The sequence below is a fragment of the Rhincodon typus genome, chromosome 13 (assembly GCF_021869965.1).
Source record: "Rhincodon typus isolate 14 chromosome 13, sRhiTyp1.1, whole genome shotgun sequence".
Lineage (NCBI taxonomy): Eukaryota > Metazoa > Chordata > Chondrichthyes > Orectolobiformes > Rhincodontidae > Rhincodon > Rhincodon typus.
In genome coordinates, this window is record NC_063344.1 from 66,694,555 (window position 1) to 66,721,627 (window position 27,073).

General features: G+C 45.3%; 1 protein-coding gene across 1 annotated transcript in view; it reads right to left on the reverse strand.

The window, feature by feature from the left end:
* LOC109914753 (cilium assembly protein DZIP1L-like) overlaps nucleotides 1–26,671 on the reverse strand; it is a 95,085-nt gene extending 68,414 nt beyond the window's left edge. The window contains exons 1-9 of the mRNA XM_048604589.1: nucleotides 26,604–26,671; nucleotides 17,861–18,001; nucleotides 16,018–16,048; nucleotides 13,329–13,409; nucleotides 10,354–10,392; nucleotides 9,325–9,458; nucleotides 6,375–6,561; nucleotides 3,754–3,922; nucleotides 2,210–2,436 (exon numbers count right to left, since the gene is read on the reverse strand). Coding sequence (XP_048460546.1) covers nucleotides 2,210–2,436; nucleotides 3,754–3,922; nucleotides 6,375–6,561; nucleotides 9,325–9,458; nucleotides 10,354–10,392; nucleotides 13,329–13,409; nucleotides 16,018–16,048; nucleotides 17,861–18,001 — 1,009 coding nt within the window. The 5' untranslated portion in view covers nucleotides 26,604–26,671. The remainder of the gene's footprint in view (nucleotides 1–2,209; nucleotides 2,437–3,753; nucleotides 3,923–6,374; nucleotides 6,562–9,324; nucleotides 9,459–10,353; nucleotides 10,393–13,328; nucleotides 13,410–16,017; nucleotides 16,049–17,860; nucleotides 18,002–26,603) is intronic.
* Nucleotides 26,672–27,073: the final 402 nt, after the last annotated feature.

Here is a 27,073-nt window from a genome sequence, read left to right on the forward strand (position 1 = left end):
CAGTAGGAGGGGGCAGTGATCGTTGGGTGGGGGCAGAGAGTGGTTAGGAGGGACATCGAGCGGTGGGAGGTGGCAGAGAGCAGTAGGAGGGGGCAGTGATCGGTGGGTGGGGGCAGAGAGTGGTTAGGAGGGACAGCGAGCGGTGGGAGGTGGCAGAGAGCAGTAGGAGGGGGCAGTGATCGGTGGGTGGGGGCAGAGAGTGGTTAGGAGGGACAGCGAGCGGTGGGAGGTGGCAGAGAGCAGTAGGAGGGGGCAGTGATTGAAGTGCATGTTGCGTTGGGTCGGTCTGGAAGACCACAAGCACAGCTGGCAGTCAGCAGGGAGTGGCATGTACCTGGGAGTGGGCATGGGAGGGCGCACACAGAGAAACAGCAAGTTAGGGGGGCAGTGCAGTTGGCAAGCAGAGGGGTTAGTGGCAACAAGGGCAGTGTGGGAAGAACACTGAGGGCACACTGATCGCAGGGCAGAGGTTGTGGGAACACAACGCTGGGATCAGCTGCACCAATTTCCTGCTCCAGTGAGCAGGTGACAAGCCAATAGTCTGAAGTCAGCTTTCTCGTCGTCAAATTCCCCACTCTCCCAGAGCTTATCTATAATCACCTAAACAGGACTGGAATCTCTGAGCAGCTTGCCAGGCCACTTCAGAGGCCAGTTAGGAGCTGGAGTCACATTTGGCCTGTCAGGGTCCAACATACAACAAAGGAGGGGTTGGCCAATCGGCCCCTCAGCCTATTCCACAGGATCGGGGCTGATCTACCCTAGACCTCAACTCCTCGTTCACACCAGCTTCTCACATCCCTCAACTCCCCAATATTTTAAAAATCTATCCAGCTCCTCTACGAATAGGCAGTGATTTAGCCTCCACACTCCCTGCGGTAGAGAATTCCAACATTCACTGCGCTCCAGGGGAAGAAATTCCTTCATGTTTCAGTTTAAGTGAGTGTCTCCTCATTCAGTAACTATGTCCCCTAGTTTGTGATTCGCCAACTTTGATCTTCGCAACATCTACTCTGTCAAGTATCCCTCAGAATGCTGTATGCTCTGAAAGGCAGGATGCCTTCCCTGAATGACATTAATGAACCAGTGGAGTTTTTATGACAAGCAGGTAGCTCTATTTCCATTTCCTGCAATGCTAGCTTTTTAATTCTCGTATTTTCTATGAACTGTATTCAAAAGGTCAAACTGTCCACAGCAGGATTCAAACTTGTGCTCTCTGGACTATTAGGCCAGCAAGACCATCTCCATTGCCCTTGTGAGCGAGTGTTGGTCATGTCACATGCTCAACGAACGAGCCCTGCCCATTGAGGGGTCTCTGCACAAATTCCACAAACCACAGCCAGCCCTCACTAAAGCTACACACGTGTGGGCTGGTTCCGGTCCAGCATTTCAGACAGACTTACAGCCATAGAGCTGTACAGCACAGAAACACACCGTTCGGTCCAACTCGTCCATGCCAACCATCTATCCTAAAATTTACCCAGCCCCACTTGCCAGCATTTGGCCCATTTGCCTCTAAACCCTCCCTATTCACGTACCCATCCAGATGCCTTTTAAATGTTGGAATTGTACTAGCCTCCATCACTTCCTCTGGCATCTCATTCCATAGACGCACCAGCCTCTGCATGTAAATGTTGCCCCTTTTAAATCTTTCCCTCTCACCCTAAACCCATGCCCTCTAGTTTTGGACTCCCCTACCCTGGAGGGAAAGACCTTGGCTATTTACCCTATTCATGCCCCTCATGATTTTATAAACATCTATAAGGTCACCTATCAGACTCTGATGCTCCAGGGAAAATAGCCCTAGCTTATTAGGCCTCTCTTTTGAGCTCAAACCCTCCAATCCCAGCAACATCTTCGTAAATCTTTTCTGTACCCTTTCAAGTTTAACAACATCTTTCCTATAGCAGGGAGACCAGAATTGAAAGCAGTATTCCAAAAGTGTCCTGTCCAGCTGTAACATGACATCCCAACCCCTTTACTGCACTGGCCAATAAAGGCAAACATACCAAGTGCCTTCTTCACCACCCTGTCTACCTGCAACTCCACTTTCAAGGAGCTATGCACCTGCATCCCTAGGTCTCTTTGTTCAACAACACTCCCCGGGTCCCTAGAATTAAATATGTAAGTCCCGCCACGATTTGCCTTACCAAAGTGCACCACCGCACGTTTATCTAAATTAACATGACGCCAGGGCATCCGCTACCAGTACCTGGTGGGGTATGGGCCACAGGAGCACCCCGGGCTGGGCTCAGCAGCTCCGTCGAGATGTCGGTATCTGACCAGTCATCGTCATCGTCGCTCAGGCTTGGCTGTGTCGGCAACGGGTTCGACTGGACGACACGGGCCTGGGCCCCATCCTTCACCCCCACGCTGGTGACATAGGCACTGTCCACCACAGAGTCGTCATCGTCAACATCCGAGGAGAAAGGGGGAGTACTGCCAAGACACCGTGGTGGGGGGAAGAGGGGGGGGCGGAGTGGGTGGTAGAGGCAAGAAAACAAATTAGAATGATGAGCTGCTAAAGGTACAGTAGACATCACAGGACATTGAGAGCCACCACACGTCTACTCTGGGCACAAGAAATCAACAAATTCCATAGAAATAAGGAGGAGTAGGCCATTCAGTCTGCTCCAACATTCAATATGACCATCCAACTCAGTGGTTTGTTCCCACGTTCTCCCCATACCCTTCGATCGCTTTAACTCTAAGAACTATATCTAACTGTTTCTTGAGAACATTCAGTGTTTCTGCTTAAACTTTTTTCTGTGCCATAGGCTCCCCACTCTCTGGGTGAAGACATTTCGCTTCCACTCCACATCCTTAGACTGCAATTTCCTTGGTTCTGTACTGCCCGGTGATCGGGAACATCCTTCCTGGATTTATACTGTCTAGTCCTGTCAGAATTTTAGAGGTTTCGATATGATGTTCCCCTCCTGACCAATCCAGTCTCTCTTCATAGATCAGTCCTGCCATCCCACGGGTCTATCCTACTACAGCATCTGACACGGTCACCCAGATAACTCTGGACCTCAAATCCTGTGAAATGCAGCTCCGTTACCTCCCCAGGATGAGCAGACGACAAAGGCCAAGGGCTCCACTCACATTTATTCACTGAATATTCAACAGCTTGGCTCCCAACTGTATTGGGCCTGTGTCCATCCAGAACAAGCCAGTGCCCACCACTGACTGCCCTGCTGTTCTTCAAATACTGCCCCAGGATCTATATGTCCAAATGAGAGCGTGACTAAAAATCCACAGAACAACACCTCTGAGCGTGCGGCTCTCCCTCAGTACTAGACTGTCGGCCTGCCACACGTGCACCTCTGGTTTGAACGAACCCATTGCTGCCAAATTCTTGACCAACCAGAAAGTCAAAGGAACCCAAAACATTGACTCTGCTCTCTCTCCACATGTTCTGCCAGACCCGCTGAGAGCTCCCCCAGCAGTGTCTGTTCTTGAGTCGGATGGGTTTAGCTGGGAAAGTGGAGTTGAGGCCACAATCGCCGTACAGAATGGTGGGTCAGATTCAGGGGGTTGAATGGCCTGCTCCTCTTTCCAACTTGCAGCTATGAAAGGGTGCAGAGGGTGAAACTGCACTGAAAGCGCTCTGAAGAATGAGCCCCTGACCGGACCCCACTCCAATAACAAAAAGCCAACCCCCCCCCACTCCCCCCCCCACCCCCCCCCACACCACCACACCCCCCCCCCCCCCCCCCCCAAACCATGTGACACAGCCTGGCAGGAGAGTTGTACCTGGCAATGGGTGCAAAAGAGCGGGTAGGAGTGGCAGTTCGATGCCGCACAGCCGGTTTGGGGACCTCAGTCTGGCAAGGCTTGGGGTCGATCAAACGGGATGGTTTCAATGAGACGGCATGTTGGCCCTTAGTCTTTGCGGCCGTTTTCTGCGTTGTGTGTCTCCGAACTGGAACAAAAGGGAGCAGAGTGACTAAAGGCACAGGAGCAGGTCATCTCAACTCCTCCAAAGCGGCTTTGGCATGCAGCTAGCTTCAGGTTGGTTTGCACCTTATCCTGACCCCACCATCCCAAAACCCTCCTCCAACAAACACTAACTGATCTTGGTCCCATCTGACCTCCAGCATCCACCTTTAACAGGCAGCTAGCTCCAAATGTCACGGAATCATGGACGTGTTATGGCACGCGCGGCTGTTTGGCCCATCGTGCCTGCACCAGCTCATTGTAGGAGCAGTATTACCTCGTGCCGATCTCCTGCTTTCTCCTCATATTATTTCTAACCAAACCCACATCCAAAGAATTCCTCCACTGAATCTGCCTCCACCACACTTCCAGGCAGTATGTGCCATACTGAAGTAAAACAAGCGCACATTTCCACTCTCTTTTCTTACGTTAAGCTGCTTCTTGCAGACATCGCCTCTTACTGATTTAGTCTCATTTTCAGGTGATGCCCTCTTGTTCTGAATTCTTCTCCCACTCACTGAGAAAATAGAGGAAATAGTTTCTCTCTGACCCAAACAACACCTTTAATCATGTTAAACACCCCAGTCAGATTGGGTCATTCCATCCCATTTAGCGTTTCAATCATCCCATTGTCTTCCATAAGCAAGGGAATATAAATCTCATCTGTGCCAGCTGCCCTCATAGTTTAACCCTTTTAGCCCCAGTAATATTTTGATCAATTTACTTTTCAAACTTTAAGAGACAAGTCCGAATTCCACCTTGCACCTGGTCTGAAATGAGATTAGCCACAGGATAAACTCATCCAGCTACCCTCGGAACTGTGCATTCACAATTTCGTGACTATCCAGAGAGTCTAAAGGTACCATGGCTAGTCAGGAAAGTGAAGTCGGAGCCACATTTGGATCATCCACACTCTGACCGAACAGCAGCACAGAGGGGCTGAATGGCCTGCTCCTCTTTCTAACTCGCGCGAATGAACATTGTCACGGAGGCCAAAGTGATCCCAAAGTGATGGGCGCTCACCAGTCGGACTGACAACTTGTCCGAGGTTTTGCTGAATGAGAAAGCATGCTTCAGGGGCCGAGTGGCCTTCTGCTGCTCGTAAATCATAGATTCCACGGGTCCGTGACCCTCCGTGTGAAGGGAAACCTCCCGATGTCCAACCCGTACCTCCATCTGAGTAGGTTATACACCTGAATCATCATTTGTTGTCATCTCGTTAACTTGAAGGATCTGTCCACACCAACACTGTCTAGTCTCTTCATCTTTGTAAAAATTGCCACTATGTCCACATGAATTTTCCCATATTGGCAGGGATTGTTTAAAAGAAAAGCACAACATCAAATGGTAAGAGCGAACCACATTGCTGTGGGTCTGGAGTCACATACAGTCCAGAGCGGGTAAGGACGGCAGATTTCCTCCCCAGAAGAACTTCAGTGAGCCAGATAGCTTTTCTTGACAGTCAGTCATAATTGTTATGGAGATTAGTTTTCAAGTCCAGATTTTATTCATTAAATTTAAGTTTCACTGATTGCTGTGGTAGGATTTGAACCTGTGTCCCCACAAGCATTGGCCTGGGTTTCTGGACGAATTGCCCAGTGACTCTGGTGCTGTACCCAACATTTCCCCCCAGCTGCTTAAACAGCAGGAGCTAGGAGAAAACTAAAAGGGTTTCTGCTGTTCAGTCTTGGGAGGTTCACTAGCCCCCTCAGAAAAGTGGGGCAACCTGTCCTGGACTGAGAGTTCTGACTTGCGGGGGCCTGCAGGGGGAGCCCGGAGAGGAGACAGGGAGAGGGAGGGAAGGACTTAACTCCATAGAGGCACTCGTGCATCTCCGAGTGGTCATTCCATACATGGGAGAGCACCTTTCCTGAGATTTTTAGGTTGGGAATGGGATTTAGTACGGTTGCCCCAGGCACGGTCATCATATGAACCAGTTGGGAGAAGCCCGGAGTTATTGTGGGGAGCGAAAGGACGAGCTCGGTGGAATGTGATTGTAATGTAACTGGGATGAGAGTAACTTCCCAGGAACAGAGGAGAGGTCAAGGGGCAGGAAAAGGCTGCGAAGCAGGTGGCACAGTGGTTAGCACTCACAACGCCAGAGACCTGGGTTCGATTCCACCCTCGGGCAACAGTCTGTATGGAGTTTGCACATTCTCCCCGGTTTTCTCCCACAGTCCAAAAACGTGCAGGTTCGGTGGATCAGCCCTGAGAAATTGTCCACGGTGCTCAGGGATGCGCAGGCTCAATGGATGAGCCATGGGAAATGTGGAGATAGGATAAGGGAGTTGGGAAGCTCTGCGGAGGGTTAGTGTGCATCCGATGGGCCGAATGGCTTACTTCCACACTGTGGTGATCCTATGAGGTAGCTGAGGCAGCGATTCACGAGGAAAAAGGGCTTTTCCTGTGTAGAGGACGTCACCGTATCTCACCATTACCTGATCGGGGTGGAGGGGAGCTGTAGCCCTCGCTGCGCTGTTTCTCTCTGACCTTCTCCACCACGACCTTTGCAAACCGCTTCCGAAGGCTAGCAAACTCGCCAAAACGCTTGGCCTTGCTCTCGCGCTGTTTGCCCACAGTCACATTCAGGCTCTTCAGTGTCTGGGCAGGAATTCCCTTCAAGCCCTGCAGCAAAAGTACCAGTTAAACCAGGTTCCTCGACCCACTGGAGGGAGGGCTGGCCAGAAGTGGCCCCTTACCCTGTGCTATTGGCGCCTACTAAAACCATGGCTGATCTGGTTGAATTCTCCACTCTGCCCTCCTGCCTGTCCCTCATTACCTTTGACACATTAGGGATAGGAGCTAAAGTAGGCCATTCAACCCATCAAGTCTGCTCCGCCATTCAGTAAGATCAGAGCTGATCTGAATACCCTCAACTCCACTTTCCTGTATTTTCCCCATAACCCTCGAATCCCTTACAGATTAAAAATCTGTCTGCCTCGGCCTCGATTGTCTTTAAAGACTTAGCCTCGACAGCCCTCTGCAGTAAAGAATTGCACAGATTCACCACCCTCCGAGAGAAGGAATTCCTCCTCATCTTCGTCTCCCTTTTGACCAAGAATCTGCTGGACACAGCCTTAATAAATTCCGACACCCAGCCTCCACTGTTTCTTTTTTCCTTTATTCATTCATGGGATAAGGGCGTCGCTGGCTAGGCAGCATTTGTTGCCCATCCCTAATTGCCCAAAGGGCAGTTAAGAGTCAACCACATTGCTGTGGGTCTGGAGTCACATGGAGGCCAGACCAGGTAAGGATGGCAGTTTCCTTCCCCAAAGGACATTAGTGAACCAGGTGGGTTTTTCCTCCGACAATCGGCAATGGATTCATGGTTATCTTTAGACTCTTAATTCCAGATATTTATTGAACTCAAATTTCACTATCTGCCTTGGCGGGTCTCTGGGTTAACAGTCCAGCGATAACACCACTCGGCCATCACCTCCCCACAGGCAGAAGAGAATGCTACAGATTCACTGACAGAGAAAATGTTCTCCTTGTCTCTTTCTTAAAACCAAGCCTTTTCTTCTTAAAAACAAAATGTCCCCAGATCTGATCTCTGCCACACGAGGAATTTATTCCACCCTATCAAATCTCCTTAGCGTGCTGTGCGTTTCAGTCGTGGAGTACTATGTCCAGTTCTGGTTGCCCTGTTACAGGAAGGATATTATTAAACTGAAGAGCATTCAGAAAGAGATTCACCAGGATATTACCAGGAATGGAGGATTTGAGTTAAAAGGAGAGGCTGGATAGGCTGGGACTTTTCTCATTGGAGCGTAGGAGTTTGAAAGATGACCTATAGATGTTTATAAAATCATGAGGGGCATAGATAAGGTGAATGGCAGGTGTCTTTTTCCTAGGGTGGTGGATTTCAAGACTAGGGGATACATTTTTAAGGTGAGAGGAGAAAGATTTATAAAAGTCATGAGGGGCAACATTTTTACACAGAAAGTGCTTGGTGTGTGGAATGAACTTCAGAGGAAGTGGTGGATGCAGGTACATTTACAACATTTAAAAGACGTAAGTACATACGTAAGAAATGTTTGGTGGGATATGGGCCAAGTGCAAACTGGTGGGATCAGTTTAATTTGAGATTATAGTCAGCACGGACTGTTTGGGCCGAAGGGTCTGTTTCCGTTCTGTGTGGTTCTATTTCTCTCTCTTGAACTCCAATGGGTAAAGGCCCAAACCTTACCTCATCAGAAGGGCCCTTCATCCCAGGAATGAGTCAAGTGAACCTTTTCTGAACTGCTTCTAACGCAGTTCTATCCTATTTCAGATGTTGGTGCGTTCGCCGAGCTGAGAGCTATCAAACCTTCCAGCTGGGTGAACACACCAACATCTACAACCAGCACCCGAGCTACAAATCTTCAACCAAACCCTGAACATCCTATTTCAAATCCAGAGACATAAACTGTGCATTGCACTCCAGGTATTGGTGTGCGCATACAATCTACATACATGTCACATACAGAGTGCCCATTCGCCACTCAACCTCTACCACCTCAAAGAATAACAGTGGCCTGGGGACATCTGTAATGTCAAATTCCCCTCCAACTCACAAACCAAGCTGGCTTATCAACAGGAGGGAGTAACCTTTAAAACACGAAGTGCAAGAAGAAAGTAGGACCATATGACGTAGGAGCAGACATTAGGTCATTCGGCCCATCGAGTCTGCTCTGCCATTCAATCATGGCTGATAAGTTCCTCAACCCCATTCTCCATTTTCTCCCCGTAACCCTTGATCCCCTTGACAATCAAGAACCTATCTATCTCAGTCTTAAATGTACTCAATGACGTGGCCTCCACAGCCTTCTGTGGCAGTGAATTCCATAGATTCACCACTCTCTGGCTGAAGAAGTTTCTCCTTATCTCCGTTCTAAAAAGGTCTTCCCTTTACTCTAAGGCTGTGCCCTCGGATCCTAGTCTCTCCTACCAATGGAAGCACCTTCCCAATTGCTCTGTCATTGCTCTCAGGTGGCATTAAACGATGGCTTTGCCAGATTTGCCCACATCCTGAGAGGTTGCTGCAGTCAACGATTTCTCCCTGGTTGTACTAATGACTGGAGGGAGCAGGTATCATGAAACCTTTTAAGAAGCAAACGAACAGGAGAAAATGAAAAGAAGGTGTACTTCCTGGACTATCCTTAGCACTCTGAGCTAGCAAAGGCCATCCAACTGGGAAGATCCTGATGCTGAGTGCTAACAGGCATTCCTGGCATGAGAGTGGACCATAATCCCCAGCCTCCAAACAAATAGCAAAGTTAAAGGATTGCTAGTTGAAAATGAACCTGGATTAATGGGAACAGTGCTAGTTTCAGAAATTCATCTGCAGACTTTGCAACCTGTCTCCCAGGTTCAGCGTTCACCAACCACCCCCACTCTCACTCACACCTTTTTCAAACCCATGCTCTCCAATTTCTCCTCCAGCGTCTCTTCCAAAATGGGACGGAACTGTTTGATGAATTTTGGATTCTGTCTCAGGGTGTCCAACAGCTGCTGCTTCCGGTCTAGGGAACTCTCCAAATCTGAGGGATAATTATTCACAAAAAACAGTCTGAGAAATACAGACAGCAAGAGGTGGGGGGTTGGAAAGAGAGAGAGAGCCAGACAGACAGACAGGGACAGACAGAGAAAGGGAGATCATGAAACAAAAAGTGCAAGGCAGAGGGAGACAGAATGCATGTGGCAGTTAGTGGAAGGGTATAAGAGTCAGAGAAAGAAAGTGCATGAGGCAGAGACAGCGGGAGATATTCAGCAGTAAACACATGGTGAGAGCCATAGGAGATAGAGATCTGTGAAAGATAGAAGCTGAAGGATAGAGTGAGAAATGGGGAATCTTGGGGAGGGGAAAAAAAAGTGAGGAAGGCAGAAAGAGTGAGAACGAGAATGCAAAAGACAGAGAGAGACGGACAGTGAGAAACAGAGACACAGCACAAATGAGAAAGGAGTATAACATGAACAATGGAGGGACAGAAAAATAAAATAAATTGGACAGCAAGAGACACTGAGGAAGAGAAATTTAAAGAGCAGGTAGAAGAGCAAGAGAAAACATGACAACTTGTATGCTTAATTTTGACACAAATATATTTTACTTCAATGTCAATCATTTTATTTCTCCTTTTATTTCCTCACTCAGTTACATTCCCTCTTCTTCTGAAAGCACCACCTTCCCTCAGGTGAGGAGTTGGTGATGTAGGGAGTATGGTCCCAGATAACAGGTGCTTTCCACTATCTCACTCCAGTGTCGAACGTGAACCTAGTGCAAGTGTTAGCTGCCTGATATACCATGAGAGGCATCACAGCCAGGCAATCCTATCGACTGACAGCGTGTGAGATCTATCTGAAAACTGCACTTTTGAAAAAGGCAAGTTCTCAGGCTTTCATTGTCCAACTGTTGAAAAAAAAAAGCCCAGAACCTACCATCATCTTCCTCGGATTCCAAGTCTTGACTCTCAGAAGCTGGAAAGCAAATGACATTTTACACAATTTGTTCCCGTGTCAGTGATTCACTCTGTCCCAGTGCTGAAAGCATTGCAAAAACAACAAGAGTTCTCCACTCATTGAATCCATACAATGTGGAAGCAGGCCATTTACCTCATCAAGTCCACACCGACCCTTTGAAGAACATCACACCGAGACCCACCCACCCACCCCACCCAGCAACATCAGGATTGCAGAGTCAGTCCCCTTCGAATGTGAACCCATGAGGGGTGTCTGACCATGTCTCACCTCCAGTACCAAGACCACCTCCCCCCCTGTAACATCTGTAACATCGTCCATCTCCACTCACGCCTCTGATCCACTGCGACTGAAACCTTCCCCAGTGTCAGGGAGGTACAAGCAGGTGTTGTTTGGAAAATGATGTGAAACCAGGGGTCTGTCTTGCCTCTCAGTTGAAGTGATATATTTGCAGAACCACAGCATAAACTTTGCTGATGAGAGAGATGTGTGGGCAAACGGTTTCGTTTTGTACTATTCAGAAACACTATATTGTACAGTAGCTACACTATCCTTCTCTTGTTGTCTCGTATTCAAATTCTGCACTACCAAGTGACTGTTTGATACAAGGTACTAATTAATCCAAGGATGTCAAGGGAGTTCTCACGCAACCGATGCCCTGGCCAATATTTATCCATTGGTTAGGCCACTGAAATAAATTTTTAAAAAAGAATAATTTCACAGAATCACAAAATAGTTACAGCACAACAAGAGACTATTCAGCCCACTGTTTCTGTGCCAGCTGTCTGCGAGGACAACTCCTGTACCCACACCAATGCCTTTTCATGGAATCTTGGAGTCATACAACACAGAAACAGACCCTTCGGTCCAGCCCATCCATGCCGACCATGTTCCCAAACTAAACTAGTCCCACCTGTCTGCAATTGGCCATATCCCTCCAAACATTTCTTATTCATGTACTTATCATGTAACAAACACTTAAAAGTATCTGTATCTAGGAACCCTATACCTGAGATAGTGCCAAAGAGGCGACATTACAAACTTTTCACTGCACTCATTCCAGTGCCAGTGACAATAAAGGCTAATGAATTCTATACTTTCCAAATATCTTTTAAACATTGTAACTGCACTTGCATCCACCACTTCCTCTGGAAGTTCATTCCACACACAAACCACTCTCTGCGTAAAAAAAAATTGCCCCCATGTCTTTTTTAAATCTTTCTCCTCTCGCTTTAAAAATATGCCCCTTAGTCTTGAAATCCCCACCCAAGGCAAAAGACCTTGGCCATTCACCTTATCTATGCCCCTCACGATTTTACAAACCTCTATAGCGTCACCCCTCAACCTTCTACACTCCAGTGAAAAGCGTGCCAGTCTGTCCAGTCTCTCCTTATAACTCAAACCCTCCATTTCTCCCTGGAGCCCTGCTAATCTTTCCTCTTCAAATAATAATCCAATTCCCCTCTGAAGGGCATAATGAAGTCTGCCTCCACCTCACTCACAGGCAACGCGTTACAAAACCTCATCACTCACTGGATAGAAAAATGTTTCCCTTGTGTTGCCTCTGATTCTTTTGCGAATCACCTCGAATCCTCAGGTTCTCGATCATTCTGGAAATGAGAACAGTTTCCCCTGTCTATTTAGCTTCACTTTGTGAGATCTTGTTGTGCACAATTTGGCAGTCACCATTCCTATATCGGTAAAGCACTTCAATAATGTTACACTGAGGGGGTGTGGGAGCACTTGCAAAAGGCTCTACATAAATGCAAGTCTTTCTTCCTTCCACTGCCTTTTGTGATCCCAGGACATGAATAGTCTCATCTCAACCACTGTCCACCCTTCATAAAGCTGAACTCTGTTGTCTGTAGCCGAACACCCATCCCCACTGTTGCTTATAGGCGAAAAGCATAAGCCCTGAGCCCCTGGAATACACAGTTAGAATCAAAGCAGTCAGTGCTTTCACTACTGGAGGATTTCTCATTTAAAAGTCAAAATATGTAACTTGTTCTGCGATTGATGAGTTAATAAAATTAATAAGCTGTTAAAAATGATTAACATTCTATGTCTTTGTTAAAAAAATTTCAAGTTTCAATACATTTGCTAATTCTGATATTTAATAGGATTTTGATTCCAAATTGTATCTCGCTTACTCCTCACTAGATGGTGCAATAAACAAGGATATGATAAACGAGCCAGCCACTATTCCAATATCCAGTCCTTCTGAATGTGAGTTCCCATCACCATCACTATCTACAGTCTTCCCAACAATAGTACAGGCCGAAGCATGCTACCCTTTGAGGGTAGATAGTAGCATAGGGTGACAATACTAAAGATATATCTCCATCAATGTTAATATAGTCAGTATCTAAGGATGCAGGGGCAGCACGGGTCTGAGGATTGGGGTAGGGAGTGGTGCGGGAGGTGGGGTTACTGACAGCCAGTGTGATGGAGCTAGAGATAAAAGAGATATTGTCAGTAACAAAAGGCGCTGGGGATAGGCCATGTGGGAAAGGGGTTACTGACTGACAGTGTGATGGATCTAGATTAACATCAGTAGAGATACAGTCAGTAACACAGGGCGCTGGGGGGAGAGGATTACTGAGTGACAGTGTGAGGGAGCTGGATTAACATCAGCAGAGAAACAGGGCATTGGGGGTGAGAGAGTTACTGAGTGACAGTGTGAGGGAGCTGGATTTTCAAGTGAGTATGTAGAACTATTTGGTTCTTTTGTGTATTTTGTAAGCAACCAAGTAATAGAAATATAATAAAGGAGCAGATTTTCAAGAATATGACGGAAAGATGCAAAACTTCTAGTCATTGTGGGAAACATTTAGTATCAGAATACTGGACATGGCAGTGATTGCGTGAAAAATGGAGAAGGGGATAGATTTCTGAAGTGCGTTGAAGAAAATGTTCTTGTTCAGTATGTTTCCTACCTGACGAGGAAGGGAGCATTCCTGGATCGCGTCCGAGTGGATTTAAGTGGGTCACGTGGAGGACATCACAGTCAGGAGCATCTTGAAACAGGGATCATAAGTTTTAGGTTAGTTACAGAGAAAAACAAGCAGCAATGCAGAATAACAATGCCCAGCTAGAGGCGGACCAGTTTCGATAAAGTGGCGGCAAGTCTGACCCAAGTAAACTGGAGCCAAAAATCCACAGGCAGAAGTGTAACAGAGTAATTGTTACTCTTTAAGAAGTAGACGGTTAAAGTGGAGCCTCAGTCCATTCCCACAAGAGGAAAAGGAGAAAACAGAAAGTAAGGTCACCCTAATGACAAAAGTTAGTTAGATGTCAAGTTGATCATACAAGGGAGAAGGAGGCAGAGAGAGAGTAAAACAGGAAATAAGAGCAGCAAAGAGACAGCATAGGAACAGCCTGGCAGCTAACATCACAGAGAATCCGAAAATCTTCCATTGATTCATTAACAGGGAAAGTGATGTCAGAGAGCCAAGAAGGTTCATTACATACCAAAATGGAGATCTATCCATGGAGACAGGGATATGATTAAAGTTCTGAACAGGTACAACGCATCAGGGTTTACTGAGGAAGAGGAGCTTGCTAGATTTAATGTAAATCTCCAAGGTGTCGAAATAATGGATTGGGATAAAGTAGATAAAGTGGAGATACTTTAGAGACCAGCAGTATCTGGAATGCATACCTCATCCTTTGTGGCTGTGGTACGTTATTGGTTGCTGAGGGACACAAGGGGCAGAAACCGGGGAGATACTGGTCAAAATCCTCTCTCCAGCTCGGATATGGGGATGGCTCCAGAGCATCGGAGAATTGTAAACGTTACAGTCCTGACCCAAAACAAGTGTTAGAGGTTTACACCAGCCAATACAGTCTCAGTACCAGGGCAGCTTTTAGAACCGACCATCCAGTGGAAAATGAACAGCCAGAGCACCAGCAAAGCCAGGGGCACAGATTCGATCGGGGGAAATTCTGCCTGACAAACCTGATGGAGTTTTTCGATGAGGTGACGGAGAGATTGGATAGGGACAGGGCAGTCAGTGCTGTGGATATCACTGGGGCAGTAGGAGTACGGACACAAACTTGGCTAAGGGGTGGAAAAGGGACAGTATGTGGTGAATGGCTGTTTTCTTTCAATCATACTGGATGGAGGTATACAGTGGTGTCTTCCTGGACAGAACTAGGACACCTGCTGGTTTTGCTGGATATCTGAGTATGGAGGACAACAATGTTGAAATCTGAAACTGACATGCAACTTGGAGGTCCACTTGGAAAAAGATGGTAATGGACATTAAAAAGGACATAACAGGCTGGTGGAATGGCTGGAAGCTTGACAATGAAATTCAGCATTGAAAAGCAGGAAATTAATTTTAACTCAATTGATACAATCTTAAAAGAACAGAGCGGCCTCAGGGTGTTTGTGCGGGAAATTTGAAGATAGCGGGACAAGTTAGTGTAGCACATGGAACCCTGAGTCTTATTCTAGAGGCAGAGAGACCCATATGATAGACCCATATAAATCAGTAACTGAGCCCCGGATGGAGTTATGTATCCAATTCTGGTCACCAGACTCTGGGATTTTGTAAAGGACACAGCAGATTGACCAGAATATTCCAGAGATGAAGAAATAGAATGACATGATAGAGTGGAGAAACCGATGTTGTCCTCAGTACCAGACAAGGCTAAGAGGTACCTGATGGACGTGCTTTAATCATGAATGCTTACCGGAGAATAAAGAAAGAAAAACTACCTCCAACACAGAATTAAGACAATTGGCAAAAGAATCAGAGGTGACAACAGGAAAGGTAGCAGCAGTGTGTACCATCTACAAGACCACGGCAGAAATTCACCAAAGATCCTCAGATGGCATCTTCCAAACCCACGACCACTTTCATCTAGAAGGACAAGGGCAGCAGATACATGGGAACACCACCCCCTGCAACTTCCCCTCCATCCTGACTTGGAAGCACATCACTGTTCCTTCACTGCCGCTGGGACAAAATCCTGGAATTCTCTCCCTGATGACATTGTAGGTATATCCACAGCACATAGACTGCAATACTTTACCACTACCAAGCTCAACTAGGGATGGGCAGTAAATGCTGGCTCAGCCAGCAATGCCCATATCCCTTCAGCGAAGTCTTAAAAACTCCTGCACCATTGAGTTGTTAGGATATGAAATGAAGTGCCTGCAAGGGTGGCGGATACAGATTCAATAATAGCCTTCAAAGAGAATTAGATAAACACCTAAAAGAGAAGGAATTACAGCAACATGGGGAAAACGGAGGAGAGTGGAACTAACTGCTCTTCAACAGAGCTAGCACACATACAGCGGGACAAATGGACTCTTTCCCCTGTTCTGCATGTACATAAACTAAAACACACCAACGCCCACAATCCTTAGAACCCCACACAGCAGCTGATGTTCCTCTTTAACATTTGGTCATAGCTGGTGCAGTGCTCACTGGAAACCCAGCCCTGAATGATGATGCAGCTATCTGAACTAATGGGCAGTGGGAGGCACAGAGATTAGAGGATTGGGCATAGAGCACACAGGCCTGACTCCGAGCACATACTGAGAGTAGGGAGTCACAACTTTAAGGTTCAGGCACGTGATAGATAGAGACATAGACATAGTAAAACAGTTCTTACCTTGAACTGGTTTAGAGGATAGCTTTCTGATCTGTAAGGGAAGAACGCAACTAGGTGTGGGTAATCTGCATTTCAGTTGTAATGAAATAGATTGAGAAAAATTGCTCTTTGAAGCTACTTCAAACTTACCTGCTCATCCCTATTTGCAAAATTGTTTTTACAGAGAGTTGCGTGCGCAGCCAAAACAACACCAGAGTAAGGAACTTAATGCTGTATCTAACTCCATCTTGTACCTGCCCTAAGTGTGTTTGATGAAGGCTGTATAGAGAGAACCTTATTCTGTATCTAACACATACTGTACCTGTCCTGTGAATGTTTAATAATGACAGTTTGGAGGGACCTTTACTCTGTATTTAATCCCACGCTGTATCTACCCTGGGAGTGTTTAATGGAGACAGTGTAGAGAGAACTTTCCTTTCAAAAGAGTAGACATAGTTTTACTTTCAGTTCAAAAGAGTAGAGGGAAGTTCATTCTGAATCTATTCCTGTGCTGTACCTACCTGGGAGTATTTGATGGGGCTAGTGTAGAGTTAGCTTTACTTTAAGGTTACTTTCAGTTTAAAAGATTTAGATTTAGAGCTAAAACTTCAGTCTGTATCTATTCCTGTGTTGTTTATGACCTGGGAGTGTTTAATGGGGACAGTGTAGAGGGAGCTTCGTTCTGTATCTAACTGTGTTATACTGGTCCTGGGAGTGTTTGATAGAGAAAGTGTAGATGGAGATTTACTTTTCATTTATTCGGCCCATTATGCCAATACTAGTAATCTGAAGGAGTTCACTAATTAGTCCTACTCCAATGCTTTTTCAAACAGCCCCAGAGCTTACTATACTCTTTATTTACTTATTTATCCAATTCCTTTCTGAAAGATGCAGTTTAATTCACATCCAGCACCGTTCCAGGCAATGCATTCCAGGTAATACATATGCAGATTAAAATAAATCTGCATCTCCTGGCTTCTTCTACAAATTACCTCGAATCTATGTCCTCTGACTCACGTACATTCTGGATGTTAGAATATAAGACTGATAATATCGAATGTTTACTTTGTTAACTCACATGTCATAAAATCTCTTCTGTTTTTTTAATAATGACATGGGATTTGGTAGCTTTATCCTCAAAGTATGGATTGCAATTTCATGTTTAGTCTACTTTTCACAATAAGGTCACTAGCCCCTAAATGAATCACTGTGGGGTCTGGTCTAGGATCAAAATACACCTCATTAAATGTATTTTGATAGGCCAGGTAAACTATTGCATCATCTTCATCAGCTCTCCTGGTTACTTCATCAAAAAACTCAGTCAAGATCTCCACTCAATGTAGGGTTGAAATCCAGTGGCTCACCAGATTTCCAAGCAGCTCATGGATTCCCTCTATTTACAGAGTTACTCCAAGACTCATCATAAACTGGGCCCCAGCTCCAATTATGAGCTGCTTTACTTCACTTCAACTGGTTGCCTGGGCCCAGAGTCCCACATTCCGCATTGTGTGTCAATCACTCTACATCCAAAATAGTGTCAACCTCATTGTGTCATCCCACTTTAATTCTCCCCAGCCTCAACCCAGAGGAAAATCTGCAACACAAAGGAAACAGGAAACAGCCATGGTGACTAACAATGGCCAATAATTTACCCCCATTTCATACAGGGGAGGTGAGAAGAGTTGAGATGTCAGAAACCCAAGTTGTTCACTCATAGCCTTCTAGTCAGACCTGCCCATATTACTGCGATTGATTGACTATTAAGATCCTCTGAAGTTACACAGCAAGCCACCAGGATCTAGAAACAAGAGCTGAAGAAAAGAACCCCCCTCCCACCACCTTCTCAGGACAAACTGAAAGATACCTGATCTTCCCGAGAGAAGATGACTGCATTCTGCTCTTTGACCTTTGCACGGAGCGAACTGATTTGCTTTTGGAAGTATTCAGCTGTTGTTTTCTGGTCTGCAGACAAAGTGGTCCTTAGCCTCTCGTTTTCTACTTTCATCTGTGAAGGGGAGAGTAAAGCAACTTCAAAACTCAAATACAATCAATCGATCCTATGTAAACGCAAGATTCCATTCTAAAACAAAAAGGCCACTTAGGGCTCTTTGTATAGGATTCTTTCTTGGTTTAGATGTTTACCTGAGTTTAAATATACCTCATGGAAGCATACAGTCCATACAGGGCAGAAATAAGCCATTCGGCCCATTGAGGCTGCACTCACTCCCCAAAGAGCATATGCCCCCACCCTATCACCATAACCCCACATTTCCATGGCTAACCCACTTAGCCTGCAGATTCCTGGACACTACAGGACAATTTACCATGGCCACTCCACCTAACCTGCATATCTTTGGATGTTTGGATTGTACCTGCATTACGACGACTTTTGGCTAAATGTCGCTGTCACTTGATGATATTCAGTTCCCTCAGAATTACTGGGTGAAAGCCCTCTCACTCCCTCGCTAACAGACCGTGGGTGTATCTATACCCCAAAGACTGCAGTAGTTCAAAAAAGCAGCTCACCACCACCTTCCCGAGAGCAATTAGGAATGGATCATAAATGCTGGCCAAGCCAATGAAGCCCACATCCCCCTGAATGAATTTTAAAATGTCACACAGGAGGATTGAGTGTTCCTCTTTTATCAAGTGGGCACATCTGACATCACACCACCAACAGACTATTCAACAGTGGAGTGCATCACTGTCTTCTACCAATGTCAACACTCTTTAACTTCTGGTAAATGGACAATATCAGACATGAACCTCCCTCTTTCCAGTCCCGGGGGAACAAGGTCATCTATAACACGTCAACAACCAGCCTGCTGACAGTAACTGACCCAGCATACTCTGAAGAAAGGTCACTGGACTTGAAACGCTCAGGCTGTTTTCTCTCCACAGACACTGCCAGACCTGATGAGTTTCTCCAGCAATTTCTGTTTTTGTTTCAGATTTCCAGCATCCGCAGCTCTTTGTTCGGTATTACTGCAGCTTCCAGGTCTGTACGGTTCAACTGTGGCACACCTATGTAGTGTGGAACACTCGGCAAACTTGGAAACTCCCGGTGAATTTTGATTTTAAAAAATAAACTCCAAAAGGTCCAATGCTTCGTCAAAAATGTCATCGAATGTTCTCTCACTAGTCACTGCATTAAACCATTGTCTGCAGACACGAGACTCGAGTCACAGGTCCATACTTAGGGCAGGTTCACTAAGAGAATGGCTGAGAGGAATAATGCCTTTTCAAGAGTTTCTATTTTTAGACCCAAAATGCCAACTCTGGTCAGTGAGGAACAGCCAAGTGACTGAACAGACACATTCAGAGAAACACACAGACAGACAATCACACACAGACAGGCATAGAAAGATACGTACACACATACACGCACACGGATGTGTGCGAACATGCGGAGACACTGACACATACAGAGAAGTACCCAGTCACACAGACACAGACAGACAGAGCCACACACAGAAAGAATCACACACGTACACACAGAAACAGAGGCACACGCAGATGCAGAGACACGTACATACAATCTGTTCACAAAAAAGCCATCATCCGAGAGGTCAAGGGTGCTTTGAATGTTTCCCAAGTTACGAGCCAATGGATCTCGTTCCAGCCACGTAATACTCCAATCCACAGCAATCCAGTCCCATTCACACTATTGCTCAGACTGATGGGCCTGGAGCTTTGTAAAGGACTAGTTTGAGCGCTGGTTACGTACAAACATATGAATTAGGAGCAGGAGTAGGTCACTCAATCCCACATGTCTGGTCTGTCATTTAATAAGATCGTGGCTGATCTCATTGCCGTAAGTTGTCACCTCATAATCTTTCACCACTTACTGATCCATTTCTACTTCAAAAATGTTCAAAGATTCTGCTTCCACCACCCTTTGAGGAAAAGAGTTGCAAAGACTCAGGACCATTAGAGAAGGACATTCTCCATATTTCTGTCTTAAATGGGTGATATTTTATTTTTAAAGAGTACCCCTTCGGATTCGGGTCCAAAGGGAAACATCTTCTCCCTGCTCACCCAGGCAAGTTCCAACAGAATCTTATATGTTTCAGTCAAGTCACCTCTGACCCTTCTAAACTCCAGAGTACAGGCCTAGCCTGTACAACCTTCCCTCTGCTCATTCCAGGGTTAGTCTAGTAAACCTTCTCTGAACTGCATTTACAGCACACTTGCATCCTTCCTTAAAAAAGGCAACATCAATACCATACTCCAGGTATGATCTGACCAATGCCCAGTAAAACTGCAGCATAAACGCTCTAGTTACATATTTAATTCCCCTCACTATAAACAATATTTTATTCACTTTCCTGATTACTTGCTGTACCTGCATACTAACCTTTTTTGATTCATGCACTAGGACACCCAGATCTCTCTGCAACCTCTCAACATTTAGATAGTATGATTTTTTAAAAATCTTCTTTCCAAAATGGATAATTTCATATTTTCACAGATTACACTCCATTTCCAAGATCTTTACCCTTTCACTTAATCTATTTCCCTTTCTACCCCATTTTCTCTTCACAGCGTACTTTCCTCTCATGTTATCAGCAAATTTAGCAACCACTTTGAGTCATAGAGCTGTACAGCATGGAAACAGACCCTTCAGTCCAACACGTCCATGCGGTCCAGATATCCTAAATTAATCTAGTCCCATTTGCCAGCATTTGGCCCATATCCCTCTAAACCCTTCCAAATCATGTACCCATCCAGATGCCTTTTAAATGTTGTAATTGTACCCGCCTCCACCTATCTCCTCTGGCAACTCATTCCTTACACGCACCACACTCTATGTGAAAAAGTTGCTCCTAAATCTTTCCCCTTTCACCTTAATTCTATGCCTTCTAATTTTGGACTCCCCCCCTATCCTGGGAAAATGACATTGACAATTCATCCTATCCATGCCCCTCATGATTTATAAACCTCTATAAGGTCACCCCTCAGCTTCCAATGTTCCATGGAAAATAGTCCCAGCTTATTCAGCCTCTCCCTATAGCTCAAGCCCTCCAATCCCAGCAACATCCTTGTAAATCTTTTCTGAACCCTTTCAAGTTTAACAACATCTTTCTTACAGCAGGCACACCAGAATTGAATGCAGTATTCCAAAAGTGGCCTCACCAATGTCCTGTACAGCCACAACATGACCTCCCAACTCCTATACTCAATTCACTAACCAATGAAGGAAAGCATGCCAAACGCATTCTTCACTATCCTGTCTACCTGCAACTCCACTTTCAAGGAGCTATGCAACTGCACCCCTTGCTCTCTTTGTTCAATAACACTTCCCAGGGACCTAGAATTGACTGTAGAAGTCTTGCTCTGGTTTCCAACATCTCACATTTATCTAAATTAAACGCCAATCACCACTCCTTGGTTCATTGTCCCATTGACCCATCTGTCCCATTGTACTCTGAGATAACTTTCTTCACTGTCCACTACACCACCAATTTTGGTGTCATTTGCAAAATTACTAACCATACCTCTTATATTCATATCCAAATCATTTATATAAATATCAAAAAAAGCAGTGGACCCAGCAGCGATCCTTGTGGCGCACCGCTGGTCACAGGCCTCCAGTCCGAAAAACAACCCTCCACCACCACCCTCTGTCTCCTACCTTCGAGCCAATTTTTTAATCCAATTGCCTAGTTCCCCCTGGATTCCATGTGATCTAACCTTACTAACCAGTGTACCATGCAGAACCTTATCAAACACCTTCAGTGTCTTCAAGTCATTGATATAAATATTAAAATGTTGAGACCCCAGCACTGATCGCTGTGGCATACCTTTGCGTACTCATAAATAGGAGATCAATCTTGAATCTCAGCACTGAGACCCGGTAATATAAGAAATATGCAAATCAATGGGAACAAGGTACAAAAGCCATTAGTTCCACCTTTGCACTCATTTTTTGGCCAAGTATGGGGCAGAGGGGCTTTTGGTGAACAGAAATATTCATCGGTTTCTCTCAAAGGACAGACAAGTTGATAAAAGACTGAGGACCAGTAAGTTCACTTTCTACCAGCCCGTAAATCACATGATGCAACAATAACGGAGTACTTGATTCATACCAACTAATATCTATTCATTAGTTCATTTGTCAAATCTTTGGCTTGTGTCAACTATAGCTCAGTTGGTGGCACTTACACCTCTCAATCAGAAGACAGTAGGTTTGAGTGCCACTCCAGGATATGAACACATAAAATACAGTTGGCACTTTATAGCAGTGCTAAGGGTGCTAAACTGTCACAGGTGCCAACTTTTGGATGCCAGGCAAAAGATTCCATAGCTATCAGCAATGGGATTACCTCCACTGTCCTGGTCTACATTTATCCCTCAATCAACATCAGAAAACCCAAGTATCTGTTCCTTACCACAATTCTGTTTTGGGGAGCTTTCCACGTGTAAATTGGCTGCCATATTTCCTAGCATACAGTAGTGCCAACGTCTGAAGTAGTTCATTGGCTATGGAGCTTTTTGATGTGTCCAAATCGTGGGAAAAGCATCATTCAATCTAGGTTTGTCTTCCCTTTGGAACAAATCTGAGACACGAGATAACAAGTATCCAACCCCCAAGCCTCCTGGTTGTCAATAATGCACGCCTCTGCATGTGGCCAGGTACGTAGAGGTGAGAAGACCACTCAGTCCCAAGTATTGCCTGATGATGTGGTGGGAAAAAGTTACATGTCCAAAATCAGTGGCAAGGACCTGAGACAGAATACTTGCCCCTCCAACACAAGGGAGAAGACAATTGTCCCCTAAGCCTTTGGGAGTATGGAGGCTGTCAGCCTAAGCGGCAATTCTTTCTCCAAACTTGGGGCAACTGAGGGATTGGCACTGGCATTAAAAATGCTTAGAAGTCAGCAAGAAGAAATCTCCTGAAACCAATTACAAAAAAAAAGTGAAATCTCTGCAGTGTTTTAATTTTTAAGTGCTTTGGCTAAGCGAGAGTTAATCTCATGTGAAAAAAGGATAAATCATAGATATTCCCAAATGGCATTCTGTGTCCAAAGTTATTCTGCACGCACAAACTACTGGCACTGGTGTGTCATCCTGGAACATTTATATTTTGGCCCAATTCCCTTTGCCTCAGACACTGTATTTGAAATGCCTTGGCCTCTCTGCTTGTTTGTAGTTTAGAGCTTCTCACCAGTTAGAAAACATGATGATTTATCTTTCCAAAGTCAATAAATTTACTCCTCCATGCTGTGGACTCTATTTGCCACTGTTTCACCCTTTCACTTCGTCTATCAACATCTCTTCGCAACTCTGCTCTCATCCAAACAGGGGTGACAGACTGCCGTAGGGACCATAAAAATTAAACAAAGAACTGCGGATGCTGTAGATCTGAAAGAGAAACAGAAATTTTTGGAGGAACTCAGCAGGTCTGGAAGCATCCGTGGAGAGAAAAACAGAGCAGATGTTCCAAGTCCAGTTCTGAAGAAGGGTCACTGGACTCGAAACGTTAACTCTGCTTTCTCTCCACAGGTGCTGCCAAACCTGCTAAGCTTCTCCAGCAATTTCTGATTTTGTTTGTAGGGAGCAAATCCCCACACTTTGAGCCAAGATGTTAATGGTAGGTCAATGGATGCTGCCTTGTGCAAAAAGGCTAGAGTTGGTATTAGGCAAAATGTCCAGAAAGTTGTAGGATTGATGGAGGTTAGAAATGGAAGAAATTCATCCCAAGGAAGAAGAAAGATACAAAAGGGAGGACGAGGCAACTGTGGCTGACAAGGGAGGACAGCAACAACATGAAAGTAAGAGATGAAGCATACAAAGCAGTGAAGATTAATGGGAAGCCAGAGGATTGGGGACACTTTAAAAACCAGCAGAAGACACCTAAAACAACAATAAGTGGGAAGAAGATGAAATATAAGGGTAAGCTAGCTAGTAACATAAAAGAAGATTGCAAGAGTTTATTTTAGATATATAAAAGGTAAGAGAGAGGCAAGAGTGCACAGTGGACCACTGAAAAATGAGGCTGGAGAAATAGTAAAAGGGAACAAAGAAATGGTAGAGGAACTGAATAGGTACTTTGCCTTCATTGCGGAAAACACCAGTAGCGTACCAGAAATTTGACAGTCAGGGGACAGAGATGAGTGTAGTGGCCATCACTAAGGAGAAGGTGCGGGGAAGCTGAAAGGTCAGAAGGTGGATAAATCACCTGGACCAGGTGGAACAAACACCAGGGTTCTGAAGGAGATAGCTGAGGAGATGGTGGAGGCATTGGGGGTGATCTTTCAGGAATCACTGGAGTCAGGGAAGGTCCCAGAGGACTGGAAAATGGCTAATGGAACACCCCTGTTTAAGAAGGCAGGGAGGCAGAAGACAGGAAATTGTAAGCCAGTATCCTGACCTCAGTCATTGATAAGATTTTAGAGTCCATTATTAAGGATGGGATCGCAGAGCATTTGGAAGTGCCTGATAAAATAGGGCTAAGTCAGCACAGCTTCGTCAAGGGTAGGTCATGCCTGACAAATCTGTTAGAATTCTTTGAGGAAGTAACGAGCAAGTTAGACAAAGGAGACCCAGTGGATGTGATCTATTTGGATGTCCAGAAGACCTCTGACAAGGTGCTACACAGGAAGCTGCTAAATAAGATAAGAGCCCATGGTGTTAGGGGCAGGGTACTGGCAGGGATTGAGCACTGACTAACTGGCAGAAGACAGAGAGTCAGGATAAAGGGTCTTTTCAAGATGGTAACTGGCAACCAGTAGAGTTCTGCAGAGGTCAGTGTTGGTACCACAACTATTCACAATATACATTATTGTGGATGAAGGAACTGAGAGCATTGTAGCTAAGTTTGCAGATGGCACAAAGATAGGTGGAGAGACAGGTAGTGTTGAGGAGGCTGCAAAAATACTTGGACAGGGTAGGAGAGTGGGCAAAGAAGTGGCAGATGGAAGACAATGAAGGAAAGTGAGAGACGTAGGAAGAGTAGAGTGCAGACTACTTTCTGAGCGGGGGAAAGGCTTCAGAAATCTGAAACAGAGGGGCTCAGGAGTCCTAGTTCAGGATTTTTTTTTAAGGTCAACATGCAGGTTAAGTTGGTAGCTGGGATGGCAAATGCAATGTTAGCATTCATTTCAAGAGAGCTAGAATACAAGAGCAGGGATGTACTACTGAGGCTATATAAGACTCTGGTCAGATCGAATTTGGAATATTATCAACAGTTTTGGACCCTGTATCTGTGGAAGGATATGCTGGCATTGGAGCAGGTCCAGAGGATGTTTACCAAGATCGATCCTGGGAATAAAAGGCTTGTTATATGAGGAGCAAATGAGGACTTTGGGTCTGTACTTGATGGAGTTTAGAAGAATGAGTGGGGTATCTCATTGAAACTTACAGAATTACGGAGATGGCTGGATACAGTAGACATGGAGAAGATGTTTCCACTAGCAGGAGAGACTAGACCCAAGAGCACAGCCTCAGAGTGAAGGGACAACCCTTTAGAATTGAGGTGAGTAGGAATTTCTTCAGACAGAGGGTGGTTAATCTGTGGAACTCATTACCACAGAGGGCTGTGGAGGCCAAGTCATTGAATGTAGTTAAACAGAGATAGATAGATCCTTGATTAGCAAGGAGATCAAGGATTATGGGGAGAAGGCAGGAAATTGGGGTTGAGAAACGTATCAGCCATGATCGAATGGAAGAGCGCACTTGATGGGCCAAATGGCCTAATTCTGCTCCTATTTCCTATGTTTACGTGTTTACCTATCTGCTGGAGTACCATTTCCCAGCACTTGGAATGCCTGGAATCACTTCCAGCCTTGTATGTGGTGGTGCTTCAAGTCTTCTTCCTGCCAAAATAAATCTCCTGGCATTTCTACTCACTGCACTTTGTCTGCCACCAGTCTGCCCATTTCACCACCTTTCCCATATTCACTTGAGGTTCAACACTATCCTTTTCACCGCTTCAAATATCTCCAACTTTGCTATCATCCACAAACTTCAGGATTTAGATATATATTGGGAAAAAATGAGGGTCACATTCCTGTACCCACAAACCCACAATCTGCACCATCTAGGAGGACAACAGCAGCAGATACATGGGGATACCCATCAAGATCTTCTCCATCGCCTGGAGTTCAAAGTGCCCCGTGTACCATGAAACCTATACTGTGCCATATCTGTGTCTGCTTCCCAGACAGATATGTTGAGAATTCTACAACACTGTAGAATTCTACAATTTGTGTAGAACCTCAAGTGTAAGCTTTCTCATGTGCAACTGCGGCCACAGTCTTTTTGACTTTGGAATGGAAATTAATGAAAAGGTGAGATAACAAAGTGTAGAGCTGGATGAACACAGCAGGCCAAGCAGCATCAGAGGAGCAGGAAGGCTGACGTTTCGGGCCTAGACCCTTCTTCAGAAATGGAAAGGTGGTTCTGTTTGCTTTCCCGATGGAATCAACTATTGAGCTATTGGTTTACAAAGTTTGACTTCAGGTGAAACTGTTACCATGAACACCACACAAAGGACCAACTGTCCATTAAAGATACTTCACCTGCTGAACATACAGCAACATTTGGCGGATGCCATCACAAAATGAATTGGCAGACAAACTTCTAAACTGAAGTTTTATACATACCTCCTCTTTTTCAGCCAGATGCTGAACCTCAAGTTCTTTCACCTTCTTTTTGGATTCATTTTTCTGGAAATAGAAACAATGAAATCCTAAACATAAGTGGAAATTGCTGGAAAATCTCTGCAGGTCAGACACAACCCGGTGAGAGAAGTCAGAGCTAACGTTTCGGATCCAGCGACCCTTCTTCAGAATCAAATCTCATCACTTTAGGGTCAAAATTTTACAATCACAGTGAGCAATTAAACATTAACAAAAAGCCAAGCAACCACAGTTTCTACCCAGTTTCTGGACTTGGCTCACCTGATTTATTGGTGTCAGCTCCCAAACCAGCCAAAATCAAATCTAATTTGGGCTCGCCAAAATCTGGCTCAAATCAAAAAGTTTTTTTTTAAATTCATGGAATGTTGGCATCAATGGCAAGGCCAGCAATTATTGTCCTGGAGGAGAAGCTGTGAGTTATCATCTCGAACCAT